The following is a 21667-nucleotide window of genomic DNA, read 5'->3' on the forward strand; positions in this document are numbered from 1 at the left end:
GCATGATTTATAATCCTATGGGTATATACCCGGTAATGGGATCACTGGGTCAAATGATATTTCTAGTTCTAGATCCTTGAGGAATTGCCACACTGTCTTCCACAATGGTTGAACTAGTTTTCAGTCCCACCAACAGTGTAAAAGTGTTCCTATTTCTCCACATCCTCTCCAGCACCTGTTGTTTCCTGACTTTTTAATGATCACCATTCTAACTGGTGTGAGATGGGATCTCATTGTGGTTTTGATTTGCATTTCTCTGATGGCCAGTGATGATGAGCTTTTTTTCAGTGTCTGTTGTGTCTATTGGCTGCATAAATGTCGTCTTTTGAGAAGTGTCTGTTCACATCCTTTGCCCATGTTTTGATGGGGTTGTTTTTTTCTTGTAAATTTGTTTGAGTTCTTTGTAGATTGTGGATATTAGCCCTTTGTCAGATGAGTAGATTACAAACGTTTTCTCCCATTCTGTAGGTTGCCTGTTCACTCTGACAGTAGTTTCTTTTGCTGTGCAGAAGCTCTTTAGTTTCATGAGATCCCATTTGTCAATTCTGGCTTTTGTTGCCATTGCTTTTGGTGTTTTAGACGTGAAGTCCTTGCCCATGCCTATGTTCTGAATGGTATTGCCTAAGTTTTCTTCTAGGGTTTTTATGGTTTTAGGTCTAACATTTAACTCTTTAATCCATCTTGAATTAATTTTTGTATAAGGTGTAAGGAAGGGATTCAGTTTCAGTTTTCTACATATGGCTAGCCAGTTTCCCCAGCACCATTTATGAAATACCAGCACTTCCTTTACCCAGCACTTCCCAGCCTCCCTTCCCTATCAATAGCAAGCTGAGATTTATGATGGACTGAGACAGGAAAGTTTGCTGAATCTCCATGGGAAATTCTTCTGGAACTTTCGTGGGAGTAGCCTTGATTTTGACATGATAAATCTTCACACTAAAATATACAAAATATAAACATAGCAGTGAGGATACTTTTGCCTTGTAAGAACTCTGTGTTTATTCGGTATGTTTCTCTGAGAACTAAAGGCTTTCACCTATTTTCTTTATTGTGTTTCCATAATCTTCGTGTTTGCATAATAAGGATATTGATACCAAAAAGTTATGTGACTTGCTCAGGGTTTGATTGAAAGGTAGTGAACAAGGTAGATGAGCTGGCTGTTGACTCCTGCAGTGTAGTGTTTCACTATGATGCTTTGGGGTGAGGAGAAAATTCATACCTCCTTTTGGTATTACACTGGGAGCATTATTTAGAGCTGGCTGAGTATTCTTCAGGGAACTATTTAACTGAGGCATATGGGAAATTCCTGAGATGCTAAAATTATTAGATATATGAATACTGAAGCTGAAAGACTGCTGGGTCAAATTTTATTCTTTTAAGGGATAAACTCAACTTTATGTTGTCTAGGATTTTCAGGCAAGGGTCATGTATTCAGCTTAAGATATGATAGCCAACTAAAGAGTTTTTGAAAAAGAATTTTTAGGGCCACATTTATGTACATCAAAATGGAGACCCTTGTTAGTTGTATGAACTTTTTAAAAATGAAGTGCTTTTTAAAAAAACAGATTGTGAATTTTATTAGTTCGGGATCAGCAAACATTCTCTGTAAAAGGCCAGGGAGTAAATATTTCAGGCTTTGTGGGGCATACATTGTTGCAAGTATTTAACTCTGTCTGTTGAAGAATGAAAATAGCTATAGAAATACGTAAGCAATAAACAAAAAGGCATGGTTGTGTTCCAATAAAGTTTTATTTATGTATACTGAAATTTACATTTTATATAATTTTTCACATCATAAAATATTATTCTTTTGATTTTTTCCCCAACCTTTAAAAATATTAAAAAACATTCTTAGCTTGTAGGCTGCACATAAACAGGGCAGGCTGGATTTGGCTTGTTTCCATAGTTTGCTGACTCTGTCTGAAGTAAAGGAACTAAGAATCCAAGGAGTTTCAAAAATATTTGACCTCTTACTTGTTAAGAATCTTAAGTTTCTCAGACTGAATGTATCATTGGTGGGAAAAGTAAAAAGAAAGGACAATTAAAGCTACTGTTAATTTTTGTGCAAAAGACAACCAATATTTATAGCTCAGAGTTTGCTTTTAGCTACATAATGAGCTTTATGGGGTCTCTCTAGGGATTTCCATTCTTCTCATGGTTTTGCTGCAGCATGGTAAACAAGATCGGCACCCTCTACCCGCACCCTTTTAATGATCTTGATATTCCCCCCAAGGAGAGAAGTTAGCTGCAATGTATGTAAATGTTACTTTTCTACTGCTTCATTATAATAATTACTCACTAGTTTTTACAGTTATTAAGGTGAAAATTTCCAGTACACATACGTACACATTTATTTATTTATTTTTTGGTCTCCTCTATAGGAATGTTTTTAGCTTTGTGTTTTTGACTACAGAAGAAATGTGCCTATTTTTAAATAAATAAAAAAAAATTATTCAAAGGTCCTTACTAAAACCTCTGTACATCTTTAATTATGCTTTAATAATTTAGATTATATTTATGATAGCATATCATTTTATGTGCTTATTGACCATTTGTATTTTTTCTTTGGAGAAATGTCTATTTAGACTCTCTGCCTATTTTAAAAACTGGGTTGTTTTTTCATTATTAAGTAGTAAGTTTTTCTTTTTCTTAATAGATTCTGGATACAAGACCCTTATTGGATATAGGGTTTACAGACATTTTCTTCCATTCTGTGGGTTGTCTTTTTACCTTCTTAATTTTGTTTTGTTTGTTTTTTGGAGTTCAAAAGGTTTAAGTTTTGATTGTCCAGTTCATCAATTTTTTTAATTGCTTGTACTTTTGGTGTCATGTATAAGACATTGTTGCCTAACTCAAGATTATAAAGTTTTATTCCTGTTTTCTTTCTAAGTTTTATAGTTTTAGCTCTTGCATGTAGGTCTATGATCTACCTTGAATTAACTTGTGGGTGTGGTATGAGATAGATGTCCACATTTAGTTTTTTTTGTGTGTGTGTGGATATCTAATAGTCCCAGCACCATTGTTGAAAAGACTGTTACTTTCCCACTGAAGTTTCTTGACCCCTTTGTTGAAGACCAACTCACCATAAGTGCAAGGGTTTATTTCTGAGATATCAATTCTACTGATTATTATAGCTTCCTTGTAAGTTTTGAAATTGGGAAGTGTGAGTTCTATAACTTTGCCCCTCTTTTTCAAGATTGTTTCAGCTATTCTGGGTCCCTTGCATTTCTGTATGAATTTTAGGATCAGCTGGTCAATTTCTTCAAAAGAGCCAGCAAGGATTTTGTTAAAAGTGTGTTAATGCATTTTTGCATTGCTATAAAGGAACACCTGAGACTGGGTAATTTATAAAGAAAAGAGATTTAATTGACTCATGGTTCTGCAGGTTTTACATGAAGCATAGCATCAGCAACTGCTTCTGGTGAGGGTGTCAGGAAGCTTCCAATCATAGTGGAAGTCAAAGGGGGAGCTAGCATGTCACATGATGAGAGTGGGAGCAAGAGGAGTGGGAGGTCCCAGACTCTTTTAAACAACCAGATCTCATGGGAACTGAGCAAAAACTCACTTGTTATCATGAGGACAGCACCAAGACATTCATAAGGGATGCACCCTCATGACCCACCTCCCGCTGGGGCCCACCTTCAACACTGGGGATGACATTTCAACCTGAGATTTGGAGGGGATAAACATCTAAGCCATATCATTCAGGGATTATTGTGAATCTGTGGATCAATATGGGGAGTATTGCTATCTTAATATTAAGTTTTCTAATCCATGAGCATGAGATATGATCATTTATTTAGGTCATCTTTAATTTGTCAGCAATGTTTTGTGGTTTTCAGCATACAAGTCTTACACTTCTTTGTTAAATTTATTCCTAAATATTTTATTCTTTGGATGCTCTTGTGAATGGAATGTATTTTCTTTTGTAATGGTTCAGAATCCTAGCCTACATTTTTATGCTCCTCGGGGTTTGACTTTGTACTTTCAGTACGTACAGTTAGTCACATTGACTTCCTTGCAAATTTTGTGTGAGCTTGTGAACTAAGACTTTATAATGGGGCCCTAAAATAACTTCTGTCATTTCTACATAAGGAGCATATCAATAGGGCCAAATTTGCCCTTATTGATTAACAGCTGTAGTACTCTGAATGGGGTATTTGAAAGAATAAATTTGTTAAATATTTATTGCTCTGATCACAGCTGTGGGACTTGAATTTCTAGTAAGGTGAAGCCTGAATTCTACTTTATTACTTAACCTCTTGATGAGTAGAACTTTGTTGAGGCTGATTATAAGTGATAATTGATAATTGGTAATTTTATTTTAAAATGATTGATCCTTTGATGTAGGATCACTCTCATTTTTCATTTTCTCCTCAGAGAACTTTTAAATCATACATAAAATATTGAACTCTAGGAATTGTGCATATGAAGAATTATTGTATTTGTATTTTTTAGGGGGATGTGCTATGGCATTATGTCAATATACTTTAAGGTAGGTGTATCTGAAGATGCTGACATTTAAAACCAAACAGAAGAATCTTCTCATTGAAGTGGTTCATTTTCCTATTTGAGGGTACCTGGTAGAGACCATGTTATAATCACTGTTGTATACCCCATAGTGCTTTGCATATTTTAGTGCTCAGTGTTGATAAATGAATGAATGACCTGTTTGTAAGGGTTAGGTATCATTTATTTAAAAAAAGCTTTCAACTCCAAAGCACTAGAATGAGATTCTGTTAGCAGATGTCAAAAAAGCAAATATATCAATTTTTGCTAATTCAGCATAGTGTAATGTAAGTGTATGCATGGTTAAGCTTACTATATTTAGCCATAAAAGGAAATATTAGAAAAAAATGATAAATTTAGTCAGAAATCTTAGTTATAAGGCCTATTATTTCACCTCAAAAGAATTAAATTGACATCAAGAATAATGTAAAAGTGTTTATTGGTGGATGGCATATCAGTCAATAGGTTGTTGGGAAAGAAATTCAATAGAGAGTAATTATGGGTAGCTATTTCAGCTCAAAGTTTAAATATTTAAGTTATAAATCCATACTATTTTCTCTTTTTATTGATTGGTTTACAATATGGATTGCTTTGTTCCTTTGTCAGTTTGTTTTACTGTAAACCACTTTAGGTATATGAAACTTGTAACACCAGGAGATGATGATAATGTTGTAGGAATATATTTTGTGTATTTTATTATCTTAAAATTATTGTCAAATTTAGCTCAGTGAGGTGGCTCATGGCTGTAATCCCAGCATTTTGAGAGACCGAGGAGGAAGGATCACTTGAGGCCAGGAGTTCTAGACCGGCTTGGGCAACATAATGAGACCCTATCTCTATAAGAGATATAAAAAATTAATTGGGTTTGGTGATGCATACCTGTAGTCTCAGCTCCTTGGAAGGCTGAGGCAGGAGGATTGCTTGAGCCCAGGAGCTTGAGACTGCAGTGAGCTAAGATTACCCCTGTACTCCAGCCTAGCTGACAAAGTGAGAGTCTGCATAGAAAAAAAAATTGTCAAATTTAAATATGACATGAAATTACTTGGTCAGTTTTTTGAAAATTAAAAAATTTCATTTTTCTTTGAAATTCTGAAGAGATGTTTAGCTCTATTTTAAAATCTTCTTTAATATTGAAATTTATTTAGGTGCATAGTTTATAGATACATTGTACAAAATATTTTGCTCATAAAAATATTAATAAAGTTTTAAATTAGGAGTTGTGTACTTTTACATATAATTAAAGTTTGACTAAATGTGACTGAAAGTTATTTCCAGTGTTTTAAAATATAGCAGATAATTTTTGCTTCAAGATATATTTGTTCTCATTATTAGAAGTAAAAAGTTCATTAGTTCATTAGTTATACACTCAAAAATACACAACTTAAATATTTTATTTTATATTAAAGGGTGTAACACGAATGTTATCCAATCTCTTTTTAGCATGGTTTGTTGATTGCATCTTACATAGTCATTTTGACCGAAACCACAACCAAACTATATTGACTAAGATTTCCAGTTTTGGTGTCTTCATGGAAGAAAGCTTAATGACACTTGGGAAGCTACCTAACTGCAGAATCTTTCTTGATCTTTTATAATCCTTTTCCTTGCCTTGCCCTGCTCCAACTTTTACCATTTTTTGCTTCCACATCCAACTTAACATTTTTAGGAACTCGTCTTTACTGAATGTCTCCAAAGCATTAAAAATTAGTTTTAAAAAAATTAATATATATTTTTACACTTATATTTGATAGATTTATATAATTAATAAAACTATATAATTATAATTACAACTCACATGAAAAGATTGTGGAGCAAACCTTTCAACTTCTTGATCAACTTCAGTTATTGGAAGCAGAAGGTCTTCAGTGTATTTTACATACCAGAAAGGAGTTAATATTTAGATTAATAAAAAGAGTTTATTAATCTAGAGAGGTGGTGAAGAGGAGGTCTTTTAATACAGCTTCTACTATATCCTATCTATGATGTTGGGAGATGTTTCTATTATTTTTATAGAAACTAGCCCCATCAAATTTTATGTTTTATAAAACATTTACTATAATTTTATACAATCAACCCAATCAAAGTATTTCCCAGCTCATTTTGAGAGTTCCCAATGGTGCAGGGCTCACTGACTGGCTGCTCATGTCCTTCTGAGAAGTGACAACATGCTGGTGGCCCTCACTTGCTCTCAGCGCCTCCTCGACCTAGTCACCCACTCTAGCTGTGCTTGAGGAGCCTTTCAGCCCGCTGCTGCACTGTGGGAGCCCCTCTCTGGGCTGGCTGAGGCCGGAACTGGCTCCCTCTGCTTGTGGCGAGGTATGGAGGGAGAGGTGCAGCGGGAACCAGGTCTGTGCGCGGGGCTTGCGGGCCAGTGAGAGTTCCAGGTGGGCGTGGCCTTGGTGGGTCCCACACTCAGAGCAGCCCCACCGCCCCAGGCAGTGAGGGGCTTAGCACCCGGGTCAGCAGCTGCAGAGGGTGCCCGCCAGGTCTCCCAGCAGTGCCGGCTGGCTGGCGCTGCACTCGAATTCTCCCCGGGCCTCAGCTGCCTCCCTGCAGCCCACCATGCCCGAGCCTCCCCCACACCTGCAGTGGGCTCCTGCACAGCTGGAGCCTCCCCCACACCTGCAGTGGGCTCCTGCCTAGCTGGAGCCTCCCCTACGAGCCCCGCCCCCTGGCCATGGTGCCCAGTCCCATCCACCGCCCAGGGGCTGCGGAGTGCAGGCACACAGTGACACAGCGGCGGGACTGGCTGGCCCCTCCGCTAGGTGAAGCCAGCTGGGCTCCTGAGTCTAGTGGGGACCTGGAGAACCTTTATATCTAGCTAAGGGATTGTACATACACCAATCAGCACTCTGTCTAGCTGAAGGTTTGTAAACACACCAATCAGCACTCTGTGTCTAGTTCAAGGATTGTAAATACACCAATCAGTACTCTGTATCTAGCTAATCTAGTGGGGACTTGGAGAACTTTTCTGTCTAGCACTCTGTGTCAAGCTAAAGGATTGTAAACGCACCAATCAGCACTCTATGTCTAGCTCAGGGATTGTAAATGCACCAATCAGCACTGTCAAAACGGACCAATCAGCTCTCTGTAAAATGGACCAATCAGCAGGATGTGGGTGGGGTCAGATAAGGGAATAAAAGCAGGCTGCCTGAGCCAACAATGCCAACCTGCTCGGGTCCCCTTCCACAGTGTGGAAGCTTTGTTCTTTAACTCTTTACAATAAATCTTGCTGGTGCTCACTCTTTGGGTCCATGCCACCTTCATGAGCTATAACACTCACCACGAAGGTCTGTAGCTTCACTCCTGCAGCCAGCAAGACCACGAACCCACCGGGAGGAATGAACAACTCCAGACGCACCGCCTTTAAGAACTGTAACATTCACTGCGATGGTCTGCGGCTTCATTCTTGAAGTCAGTAAGACCAAGAACCCACCAATTCCAGACACACTTCCATTTTCATTAAATCATTATGCTGGTCTGCTGTTGCCTTTACCTGGCTATCTCTCTTCTCTGATGCATGAATGCTGCTGGTCTTGAAGTTAGGCATTCTGCTTTCCCTGAATTGCTTCATTAGAGGGCTCCAGGACAATGTTCAGTCTAAGGCTAATTCTTCCCCACTATTGAAGCAAGACTCTTCTTTGTGTTCTACTCAATGTCCCATAAGTTATGAAGTTTTCAAGTCTGGTGGTTGGACAAGCATTATTCCCAGTCCTGTGTGAGTGGCAAGTAATGTTACCTCAAATCCTTTTGGGTGATTCTTTCCCTAGCCTTGGGTGGTTTCCTCCAGTATATGGATTGATCAGTATTCAGCTGAATACCAAGAGGGAGCATGTGCAGATTATCGGTGTTCTTTCTCTGTGTATCTCTTCCCTTTATCATTCTCTATTCTGTTTTATACTTTTACTGCCTTGAATCTCCGAGGACACTCAGCTTTGTCTGCTCAGCTCAGAGAATTTTCCAGGCTCTGCCTTGGTTTCCCTTTCCTGTATCATGGCCTGGAAAATCTCTTATGGTGGTAAGCTGGGGCTATCAAAAGGGTAATCCTTGTTTTTTGGAGGGGGGGTCCATTTCTCAGGGATTACTGACCTTCATTGCCTAACATCCAGTGCCTTACAACCGTTTTTGCATTTATTTGGTACGTTTTTTGGTTTCAGGTAGGAAAGGAATCAGGTCTCTGTTACTCTGCCTTAGTTGAAAGCAAATTAGAACTTTAAATAAGACTTACTGAGTTCAACGATAATAAAATGGAAATAAAACATTGCCAATAGTTTACAATAGCAACCATATGCAGCCACGTTCCTCGTCTATAACCCTGCTGTAGCACCCAACCTTGGGTCCACACAGCAGTGGCTAGGTTTGCTTCCCTTCCACCTGCCATAATAAGGTTTTCTTTTAATCATACAAAACATTTTTGGTCCTTGTAGTCAAACTGTCTTGAATATTTTAAAGGAAAGTCTTTACCATTTTTTTTTTTAACATCTATGTAAGTTTAGGGTGGAATTGAGATCATCCCCCTCTCTTTCCTGCCAAGTAAAATAATTGTCCGCTAAAAAGTTAAATTCAAGCTTCTACCTCTTCAGAGTTTTCAGATTCAAAATGGCACTTTCCCAATTAAAAACAAACAAAACTAAACCCTGAGTGTTTAGTCTCGGTTTGTGAACCCTATTATATATTGAATCAATGAATATGTACTAATGCATGTTATATGTGTATGATATAAACCTTTTACCATGATGTATTTGTATCACTTGGCCAGATCCATATATTAGAAATCTTAATAGAATAATAAACATAATGTCAAGTAAAAGCTGAGGAAATATTTTATCTTTAGTACCTGCCCCTTTTCATTTTGGTTATTCTCTTTTTCATCTGGATATTTTTCTTATACCAGGTTTTCTTTGACTTTTAAGTTTATAATCAATATAATCACTTTTAGAAAGTAGAATTATACTTTTAAATGCAGCAAAGTAACTTGTAAAAGAACCATATAGGAAGCTTTATAAAATAAAGAATATTTTGTAATATGTGTATTTGGCCAACAATTTTTTTGTACTTCTGGAGTTTATTTATTTGATCATATAGTTTGTAGGCCAGATTTTTGTATATTCAGAAATTTTCATCTCTTACACATATATCGGTGTGTAAAAGTTACCTCTATAGATATTTGTAGACTATAGACTCTAGTACCTTATTTTAGCAGGGATTTCATAAGTGATTTTTTTAACAATTAAAAAAATCCCTTTTTTAGGAAAGGAACTAAATGGACTCAGTAGAAAGAAGTTTTCTGAACCTAGTTCTTGTGGCATTTTCAAGACCTTTAGTAAATTATTTTTATGTATAGAGTGGGATTTCTTGAAGAAAAAACGTAGTTATTTTTATTTGTATGCATTTTAAATGTGAAATTTCCTATTCAGCAAACTTCAAAGTAAAAGCATTATAAGCAAGATTGGGAATGATATTTCAAAAGAGTAGACTCTCCACATGTAGACTTTATAAAACATAGATGCTAGTATTGTAGATGGAAAGGAAACTTGTAGCTTTTTTTCTATTTAATTAGGAAAATAACCATTTTCTGCTGTCAGAAATCAATATGATGGTGAACTGGCTAAATTCTATAAACCAGTTGTCGTTATCAATACCTTATCAATAGTTGGAATATGTTTCTTTTACCTAGAACATTCCTTTGTATGTCTTCTGACACCTCAGGCAGAGGTAGGTCCTCCTCTGTGTCTCTTAGTACTTTGTACAGGCCTGTACCAGAAACCTGTATCAGTGTTTGATGACTTTCACTTGACTCGGAACTTCTTGGGCTGCAAAAAAACTGTTTCATACTGATATCTCTCTCCTGGATACCTAGGATACAGCTGTTTTATAGAGGAAAAAACAAATGTTTATCAAAGAAAAGTTGAATAATGTTCATTCACATATTAATTTGGCAATATATAGTCAATGTATTGAATATATGCAACAGAGTAAGCACTATTCTAGATCCTGGGAATGCTGTGGTGACCAGGACCAATGCAACTCTTGCACTTACTAGTTTTATGATCCAGAAGAAAAGACAGGTTTTGATACAATTTGTTATAATAAATTATGAAGGTTATGGTAGAAAGCATAGTACTGTAAGACCGATCTTAGTAATGGGGGGTCCAAGCTTCCCATAGGAAGTGATGTTTAATTTAAGACCAGAGTGTGGGCTGAAACCAGCTGAAAAGGGTTACGAATATTGGGGAAATTAGGGACAAGTCCAGCAATAAGAATTTAAGTTATAGCATCTTTATTAATGTATTTTGGGGGTGACATTTCTCCTTCCAACAGAGCTACCTGACTGGCTTTTCATATTCCCTTAACAAAGACAAGAATATAATAATTGTTTAAATTATCTCTTTCTGAATATGGCTCTTCAGCCAGTTGTTCAACATTCCAATATTTTTAGAGTAAAAAATATGTAATTTTTTGATATATATTTAGTTTTAGTATGTGAAGTCAAAGACAGTATTCTAAAGAGGCTATTATAACTTTCCAAGTCAGAATCACAACAATAAAAAATTAATCTTTTTTTGCGGGCATTCATCTGCTTTCTAAATTTTGGAGGTCAGTTTAACTTTTCACAGTCTTATAGCAGCAATTCTGACTTGCAGAGAAGCACATGAAAATCACCCACCTATTGGTCTTAAAAATTTACCATCTCTATTAGAAATTTTCCCCAAAGTAACAGTTAATCTTTGTTGAGTGCTTTCCATGTTTAAATACTGTGCTAAATATATTATATGAACTATCTCATCTAAGCATCCAAGAAACACTGTGAGATAAATCATATTTTTACCCCTTTCTCTAGATAAAGACATTGAAGGCATTTAGTGTCCAGGGTCCCAGAACTAGATGGGGCATATAAGAATTTGATCTCAGAAGTATCTAGAGTCATAGTTCCTCACTTGGTATTGCTAAAGAGATCTAAATGAGACATACTAACATGTTGAGACAGTCTCAGACCCTCCTCACAAGTTTTGTCAATTATAAGAAACAGTATTCTTTATTTTATTTAGTAAAATAATTGATTCAGTTTTCTTTATGCTAAGGTTCATGAGTCAATGAAAACTAAAATATTTACGGATGTAATCCATAAACGGATAAGACAGACCCTTTTGTATATTTTTGATGGGATGACTGTATTTTGGAGAATTTTGTGGCAATATGTAACAAAACTTAAAATTCATTTGCCTGTTGACTCAGGAATTCTACTTTTAGGAATTTATTCTACGGCTAAACTTGTTCATGCGTGTAAAGACATATGTCCTGGGCATTCTCTATAGTATTATATGAAATAGGAAAAAGTTGGAAATGACTTATGTGTTCATTAGGGGCCTGGTAAAATAAGTTACAGTGTATCAATGAAATATGCCTTATGTACTCTTATTTAATACTCATAAAATAGTAGTTATTATTATTAATTAATTTTAAAAAGAAGAAAATGAAGAGTAATGATATTAAGTGACTTGATTAAGATACTAGGACAGAGACATTGAAGCAGTCTGGCTCCAGAGTACACACTGTTAATTCTTGTGCTATATTGTCTGCTGGTCATCTGTTTCCCAGTATGAAAGGAAAATAAATTGATAAGCAAGAAGAAATTATAGAAAATCTCTCTAGTAGGATACTACTTGTTAAAGGCTCTATATTTTTATCTTCTCTTCTTGTAACATATACAATAACTATGTTTTCTTATAAAATCTCTGTCTTTATAAAACATATATTTGTATATATGAATGTATATGAATATATTCAGAAAACATACATATATAAAACATGTATACATTTATGTATATAAAACATATGTATCTATATATACTTATACACATAAATCATACATTCATGTAAAAATTTCTGGACAGATATACAAGAGCTGAATAGTTGGTGCTTTGGGGGATTAGTTTGGAGACTTTTAAAATTTTTACTTGATGTTCTTTGGTGTGGTGAATTATTCAAAAGTAATGGACATGTATTATAATACTTTTATAATAAAAATAAGTTTAGATTTAAAAACTTAAAAAATAGTGGATGTGGTAATTATCAATTATGCTATTGGATGGGAGTAAAGAGAGATTTTTATTGAATATTTTCATTTTATACCCTTCTGAACTGGGAACGTAAAACAATGAATGAGTACATATTTAATAACAAGATATATTTTAAATGAAAAGGCGTTAAAAATAGTGAACACAATATTCTTTAACAATTATGCACTATGAAGTACTATTTCTGTGACTAAATCTAGGATATAGTTTATTCATTATATTGACAGTTTAGAATAAATTTGCCTATGTTAAACTTTTATCAGAGAGCTGCAGTCTTATTATCTTAAAGACTACCTCTTTTCTAACATCCATTGAGTTACTTTCCAACTCAATAAAGATTTACCTTGTTTTTATAAGCAGGATTGTTTATGATTGAAGCTTTAGTAATAAAACCTTTTACAAGAAACGAGATTCAGCAAAAGCAGAAGTGGACAGCAATTTTACTAGATGTTCCTAGTCAATTGAGCACAATTTTCTTGCAGGAAAATGATATCATGCTTCTTAATTCCAGAATATTTGTCAAAAACAAATGTTAATTTGAAACTGCATTGTTTATTGAGAAACCATGTGTTGACAATTGTCAACTGACAATATTTTTATATTATGCTTAGTCTTGGAATTTACTTGGAATTAGGTTAGCTGATAAATTCTGAAATAGGCATAGTTGAAACTTAAAGTATAACTTATTTGGGGTTGTATTTTTCAGGTGAAGCTCTGAAAGTATCAGCTGAGAGATTTACAGATGACCCCTGTTTTCTCCCAAAAAGGGAGGCTGTGGTTCAAGCTGCCCGTGCCTTGCTGGCTGCAGTGACGAGACTCCTTATCCTTGCGGACATGATTGATGTCATGTGCCTCTTGCAACATGTGTCAGCTGTAAGTAAAAGATGGCTTAGTTTACCTTGGCATTGTCTTCACTTCTAATTTCATTCTCTGAACCTGGCGTCGATCCTAGTGCATCTTGGCTTCACTCTCATTTCTTAACATCACCCCTTCAGAAGCAGACTAGACTGGGTTGTGAAGACTAATGTATACCTCAAAATAAGGAAGCCAGAGTTAGTTCTAAAGCCAATGGGAAATTAAACAGAAGATGGCTTGCTTATAAGGAAATGACTAGGAAAAGTTACAGACTTTTGATCACTTAAATAACTGTGCTCTCTATAAATAAATAACATCATTTAAATAACTATGCTCTCTATAAATAAATAACATCATTATATAGATAATATATAATAAACATATGAGTATAAATGACTTGAAAAATAGAAAAAGCTTAAGACATTTGGAAATTTATCCTGGTTTGTAAATGAATTCTACTTTGCCACGTCCTCTTGATTCAGGATAAAGAGTGCATGTTTACAGGTAGTCTGTGATGTCTGTAGTAATCCATTAGGAAAATGTAGACATGTATTTAATACAAGTAAATAATGCATATTAACTAGTATGATACAAAGTTAGCAAGATATCCTGAATGCTTTATTTTTTCAGACAAACCCATTTAGCACATTTTTAGTAGAAAGAGAATTTTATTAAAGTCTATTTTCTTAGTTTGACCAAATCATTAGTAGTGTTCAGATGAAAAGGTTGCAAAGAACTCTTTTTATATCTGTTGTATTTTCTGCTTGAAAAGGACCCTTACACTCTGTCTATAAATACATCTGCATTTTCATAAAGTGTCTGTGATTTTACTATCGCTACTCTATTAAGCAAACAATGGTCTTATTTGATTAACCTTCTTGTCAAAATAATTTTCTCTAACTGCTAAACTAAACCTTTCTTTGCATCTTTCTTTTTGTCTTTGTCTTTTTCTTTTTTTCTTTTTGTTTTTTGAGATGGAGTCTCACATTTTCGCCCAGGCTGGAGTGCAATGGTCATCTCGGCTCACTGCAATCTCTGCCTCCCGGGTTCATGCAATTCTCTGGCCTTAGCCTCCCAAATAGCTGGGATTACAGGCACACACCACCATGCCTGGCTAATTTTTTGTATTATTTACTTTTAGTAGAGATGGGGTTTCACTATGTTGGCCAGGCTGGTCTCGAACTCCTGACCTCATGATCCTCTCACCTTGGCCTCCCAAAGTGCTGAGATTACAGGTGTGAGCCAATACACCTGGCCGTATCTTTCTTGTATTCACTATTGCTTATTTTAACACTACAGTGACCCTCTCTTTGTACTTCCATTTTTTTCTTTTGATAGTTTTATTACCATAAAAACAGCAATTCAATCCTTTTTTTTTTTTTTTTTTTAAGTTTAAGTAGCTTTTTAGGAAAGGGAATTGTTCTTATCACTAGCAGCTGTTTACTAGAAGATTTGTAGGTGATATAATTGAGCAAAGGTTTCTGTTACTTGGTTCTTGGTTTGTTGAGTAACCATAGACAAATTACTGAACTGATAGTTTTATTACAGTAAAAAGAGCAATTCGATCCTTTTTTTTTTTTTCAGTTTAAGTAGCTTTTTAGGAAAGGGAATTGTTTTCATCACCAGCAGCTGTTTACTAGTGGATTTGTAGGTGACATAATTGAGCAAAGGTTTCTGTTACTTGCTTCTTGGTTTGTTTAATAACCATAGACAAATTACTGAACATTTCTGAGATTCATTTGTCTCATATTTGAATACAGACACTAACAAATGCTGTAAAAAAGAAATGGGTACAAAAGATTAAGTGGCAGGTAATTCCTAGTTCCAGTGACATGGTAATACCTAGTTCCAATGACCCAATAATTCCTGTTTTAGACTCTAGATTTGTTGAGATAGGGCAGAATGCAGGACTTTTGCAATGTGAAAACTGCCACCTTCATAACCAATTAGGAAGTAACTGTATATAAAGAATAAAATCACCTTCACTACCATTTTAGTTGAGTGTCCACTAGGAGTTAGGCACAGAGGTTGGTAATTCACCTACATTATGCCATGCAAATGAAGCAGGATGGCATTGTAGATCAAACAAAAGCAAAGTACCTCTTGCAGTAAAAATTAGAGTTAATATTTATTGGGTTTTTATAATGTACCAAACACTGTGCTGGATTATCTCTTTTAATTCAATTCTTATGACAGCCCTATGATCATGATTTCTATTTAACACATGAGAAAACTGAGGCACATTGAATTTAAGTAACTTGCTCAAGGCAACAGGAAAGAATTAAAACTTTTGGAGCTTACTACCCTAATAGTTAGAACAGCTTTAACTACAAACAGCTTTTAAAAGTTTTGGCAAATTCATGGACCTACAACCAGTTGTTAAAGTAAGTTAGATATGCCAGAAGGTGTTTTAAATTCTAACCATCCTCTCTCACACTTAGAGCCTCAATTTCAACTAGATTATATGTCACATATAAGTATGTGTAGTAAAAGAGTGATATGTTATGAAAAAGGAAGTGGCATCTTATCAAAGAGAAGGGAACATCTTTTGTGGTAAATTATGATAGTTTTTCATGGTTTCATCCTCATGAAAAGTTTATATATGAATCATATTATCAACTCAATTCTTTCAAGACTTCATGTAGAATGAAAACCACTAAATTGTTTTTGAGATCATCAAGATTAGAATTATTTAGCCCAACATTTCCCCAAAAGTATTCTGTAGAACATGTCTTGAAAATATGGAAAAGGAAAAAAGTTGTTTCTTGTTGTAAGTTATCAATGCTGCACATATAAATTCCCATGAATGTTTTGATGCACATTAGCACATTAAAGTTGTTGAGAAATATTGCCACGAAGAAGCCTGTTTAACTCGGCTTAACTCAGAATTTCCCAAATGTTTTTGACCCCAGAACTCTTCCATAGTATATTAATCCTGGGACTTTCTGAAACCATACTTTGGGAAATGTCAGTTTGGAATTTTTCTAATAATGTTTATGACAATATTAGCTTCTACTTGGAATCAAAAGAATCATAGTGGAGAAACTTCAGTGCCCTTACAGTTTGATATTTTACGTGAAGTAGAAAGACTCTCTGATAATATGCAATATATGCAACTGCCTAACAGTAGATGATCACTAATAATGATAACAATCTCAATTTTCTCAGACAGTGAAGCTGATTTTGGACAATTCTAATTGTTGGAGACATATTTCTCAAACTGAACTTAAAACTGCCTCCCTGCTATTTCAAATAGTGGGTCTAGTTTTGCTTTCTGGAGCAACACAGAATCAAGGCAATAGAAAAAGCTCTTTTCAAATAACTGATGATTACTCTTGGGACTTACCTATGTCTCCCCTTTTCTAGGCTGAAAATTTTTTGACTTTTGAATGTCCCTTATATGGTAGTTCCAGACCACTCTAAATACCATAGAATTTCTATGTATTTTTCAAATTGACTTTTATTTCTTTGTATGACTTTTAGTTTCCTGCTGAAATTTTCAATCTTTATTTTGATCTACTCGACATGGTGAGCAGAACTGTCTGATCTGGAAGGTTTGAGATCTCTGGTGTTTGGACTCCCAGGGTGCCTGCTTCTGCTATCATTTTCCTTGCTTTTGCTCATGGTGTCTTGTCTTAGAATGTGAATGGCTATTTTTGATTGGATACTGAACATTGCCTCTTCTGAGACCCATTTCAGGTAATTTCTCACTGCCTTATTAGCTCTTTGATGTTTTTAAGATGAGTTGTTTTATCATCAAACCTTATTTGTTTCCTTCAGCAGAGGATCAGACTGAATTTCTAATTTGCCATTACAAGAAATAGAAGTCCCCCTAATCATCTCTGTAAATCCTTTTCTATGCACTCTGGATTGTAGGTAACTTCCATAAAATGTTGAAATCAATGTCTTGAAATCAAAACAAACTCTCTGATGTGAACATTCTGTGATATAAATGTACAATCGCATCCCTGATTTAATGTCTAACATGATCTTACCTATCACAATAGCCTTGTCATGTTGTTTGTTCATATTGATTTTGAAAACAGTTAAAACCTCCAACTCTCTGAGCTCAAACTACTCCTAATCCAGATCTTCCTCCTCTGATACTAGTTTTTTAAAAAATATGTAAAGGTAGAAGTTACATTTATATTCATTGAACTTTATCTTATTAATTCTAGCTTTTTGTTATAGTTCATCAGGCTCCTTTGACTCTCGATTTTGTCTTCTTTTCCTAACCTTATATCATTTTCAAATTTATTCATGAAAAATTGTTTAATGACATGGAAAACAGTATTATGTCTTTCTTTTAGATAATATCAATCAAATATGAACACCCTTTGAGTAAAGTTGTTGAAATGAGCTTCAAGCTTGCTTCATTGGGCTGCTGTATAAACCATGCTTCTTTATTTCTTCCTTTTTTTTTTGTCACTCAAATTTCATTGTGTACAACATTATCTAACCAAAATTCTATTTGCTTTATACTAAATATAAAATAAGAATTCATAATGAAACAAAACCTACCCAGAGATACATTCTCATCATTGATTTAGAACTGAACGTCTTTACAATTCAAAACTTTAGAGGTTCAAACAATGATAGTTAAGTACTACATATATGGGGTACAAATTACAATGGAAAACAGCAATGATTTCTTCATAAAAGCTGTAAGTTCTTAATTATAAATAGAGATAATAAATGCTTCACATGAAATATCATACAATGAACTATCATAAAATATGCATACATTATATATGTGAAATATACTCAGCCTCATAATTTATGGTCAATGTTGTTATTCATACATGTATACACATATACACCCATATATATATACACACACACACATATATATATAAAAGAGTGTTCTAGGTATCTTTTGAAATTACTCAAGCACATACGCTATGGAAAAACCAATAGAAATATACAATGTTTCAGACACCATTAGTTTATTTTCTGCTAGAAGACACACGATGCTCCCCTTGTGAATCTATGGAGTTGAGAGTTTCTGTCCTTTCACTCAGCACGTCACCTGCCACTAAACCAAAAGAGAGGTCTGTTTTAGCTTCCTCCTTCCCATAATCAGGATGAATAAGTGGAATGAAGGATACATGATTGCAAGAGTTTGGCAAAGCAGGAATACAAGTTTGCTCTGCTGTGTCCTAGGATTCCAAGTTGATGTGATTAGACACAGAAAGTAAATGGCAAATAACATGAGGAAGGAGATCACAGTTTGCAAAGCTTTTATGTGGACCTCCTCAAGCACTTCTTGAAAGACCTTCTTGAAATCAAGATACATTGTTTGTGGCATTGTAGATTTATCAGTCTAGTAATCCCAGTTATAAAGGAAATGAAATTAGTTTGGCATGACTTGCTTTTTAATGACCCAATAAGAGCTCTAAGTGACCATTGCTTGCCTGCTTTTATTTCTTTAATCTTTTGTTCTGACCTTCATTTTTTAAATTACTCGTAATCCACTTACTTATGATGCAGAACCACTTGTTTGCTGGGATCTTCTTGCACTTAAGATCTCAGTATAATTAGTTTAAACCCTCATTCTGTGTCCTATCAAGTATAATGTTCTCCCCCAAATTTCTGCAAATTCCTTGAGAGCTCATATTTTCAGGTTCAACTCTGGCTCCAAGCTTTTGCTTCCACTGAATTACTTTCATTTATAGATTGTCTTTCTATCTCTATTCTACATTATGTTCACCCAGAATCTGGAGTTGGCCTTTTCCCCTTTCACAAATAGACACACACACACACACACACACACACACACACACACACACACACACACACAGTCTCTAACCCTACCAGAGTAGGCCAGAATATGTGAATATAGTAAACCTTACAGAAACTTACAAGAAGATGGAAGGGAGGGATTTCTATATTGCAACAATATATTCTAAGTGGCTTCAATTTGTATGTTAGAAATCTTCAAAATCTTATTTAGCAACTCCATTTCATTGCTCTTCCACATTTTTTCTCTCTAGCTACTTTCCCTCAGACTTCTAAATTCTGTTTATGGGAATGCAGGAAAGAATAGTTATCTCTCTAGCACTCGACTTGGCCCCTGCTTATTTGTGTCCTTAGGATATCACTACCCACCTTAAATTACTCATTAAGGTATTTTCTTCAGTATAGGTAGTGCCCTTCCTAAGAAGAATTCTGTAGTCAGCCACCACACTCCCCAATCCTACTATATAATAATCTATTATAGATTTTTGGTGGGAGGAGGTTGTCCACTTTAAAGATGTGAATTTCTCCTGGGCACACACTTATTTTTTCTCCCAAAACAGAGGACTGCCTTTTTATTTCTTGTCCTTATTTTGCATGTAATGGACCAAGGCCTGCCTTTCTCCTCCTCCATCTTTACTATTTCATGCAGGCTTCTGGATTTTTTTTTTTTTTTTTTTTTTTGCCCTCCTGACACTTACACAAGTTCCTGCTACGTTTTCTGTTTTTGTTCTTTATTTCATAGCATTAAAGAATTCCTCTGAGCTCACAATTTTTTTTAAGTGGTCTTACTCTTATTTTCCTTCTTATGAGTTTTCCTACATAACAGATTTTTTTCAACCCTGTTGAAGTATATTTCGAGTATAATCCCGAATAACTGGGATTACAGGTGTACACCACCATGCCAAGCTAATTTCTGTACTTTTAGTAAAGACAGGGTTTTGCCATGTTGGCCAGACTGGTCTCAAACTTATTTTCCTTCTTATGACTTTTCCTACATACCAGATTTTTTTCAACCCTTTTGAAGTATATTTCCTTTTAGATGTCAGATAAATGAGATGTTACTCTCTTTTAATAGCATGTATCTATATATTTCCCGATTTTGTAAAGCTTTCTTATTTCTATTAAATTATACTCTCTCCACTGAGACTGCCACAGGAGAAGCAATTACAATAGAACATTTCCAAGGACATAGTCTGAGACTACCAACTAGTGTAAACATGGGTCACTGTGCAACCCTGAAACGGACAAGTACTGCCAAATTAAATAATCAAGGATTCCTGACATGGCACTTTTAAATGTGTCTAGTTCCTTAAGGAAATGTGTGTGTTCTTTTGGGGAAAACAGGTCCAAATGAAAGGTAATAGGGGACACAGGGAAAAAAAATGCTGATATTTCAGTATTTCATCAATTGTAGAAACTTGGAAAGGTATTTTGGCTCTATTGTCATCATTGTTTATAAATTTTTTATAGGAATTTAAGTCAAAATGTTTCTCTCTTTGATACTGTTCAAGTGTTTCAAGCTTTTCTGTACTATTTGTTCTTCTTAGGATTCCACATCTTGTTTTATTGGCATCTGTATTTTTTTTTTTTTTTTGAGACAGAGATTTGCTCTTTTTGCACAGCTGGAGGGCAATGGTGCAGTCTCAGCTCACTGCAACTTCCGCCTCCCAGGTTCAAGCAATTCTCCTGCCTCAGCCTCTCAAGTAGCTGGGACTACAGGCATGTACCACCATGCCAGGCTAATTTTTGTATTTTTAGTAAAACCAGGGTTTTGCCATGTTGGCCAGGCTGGTCTCAAACTCCTGACCTCGGGTGATCTGCCCACCTTGGCTTCCCAAAGTGCTGGGATTACAGGTGTGAGCCACCGTGCCCCGCCTGGCATCTGGATTTCTAAGGGTCAATTTTATTTGGAAGAAAATAGGTTTGGATGGCTTCTGTTTACTGGGTCACGACATTATGGGGAGAAAACATGGCTTTTGGCAGCATGGAGACCTTGCTTGGATCCCAACTGTGTTGTTGATTAGCCAGGTAATTTTGGGAAAGTTAAAAATCTGTGAGCTTTGGTTTCTTTTTCTGAGTTATGGGGAGAATATAACTTATTCTGAATACCTTGAAAGGGTCTTGTGAAGACTGAATGATACTTGACATGAATTACTTGGCAAGAACTGGTATGAGTTCTCTTTCACCTTCTTTTCCTGTTCCATCTTTCTCCACTGTGGTATCTTGCTCCCACTTTTTGGCCCTTAGAGTGAAATGATGTACTTATTCCTAAAAATGAAGGGAAATTTGACTATTGAGTTGAACTAACTTTTCTTTTTCCATTTATCATACCATGGTCAGGTTTTATTTGTTTTGGGAATGTTGATCCCTTTGGATTAGGTAATAGACCAACATCTTACAAGAAATGGCTCCAGAATTTAGCAACTTTTGTCAAATGTATATTTAACATTTGTCACATAATTTTATAAAGCATTTGTGGACAAACA

At 35.4% G+C, this 21667-nt stretch overlaps 1 protein-coding gene across 1 annotated transcript in view; it reads left to right on the top strand.

The window, feature by feature from the left end:
• LOC105537316 (catenin alpha-3-like) overlaps positions 1-21667 on the top strand; it is a gene marked incomplete at its 3' end in the record, with an annotated part of 150931 nt that overhangs the window by 118747 nt on the left and 10517 nt on the right. Inside the window, exon 5 of the mRNA XM_011976893.1 lies at positions 13294-13460. Coding sequence (XP_011832283.1) covers positions 13294-13460 — 167 coding nt within the window. The remainder of the gene's footprint in view (positions 1-13293; positions 13461-21667) is intronic.

The sequence above is a fragment of the Mandrillus leucophaeus genome, unplaced genomic scaffold (assembly GCF_000951045.1).
Source record: "Mandrillus leucophaeus isolate KB7577 unplaced genomic scaffold, Mleu.le_1.0 Scaffold1701, whole genome shotgun sequence".
Lineage (NCBI taxonomy): Eukaryota > Metazoa > Chordata > Mammalia > Primates > Cercopithecidae > Mandrillus > Mandrillus leucophaeus.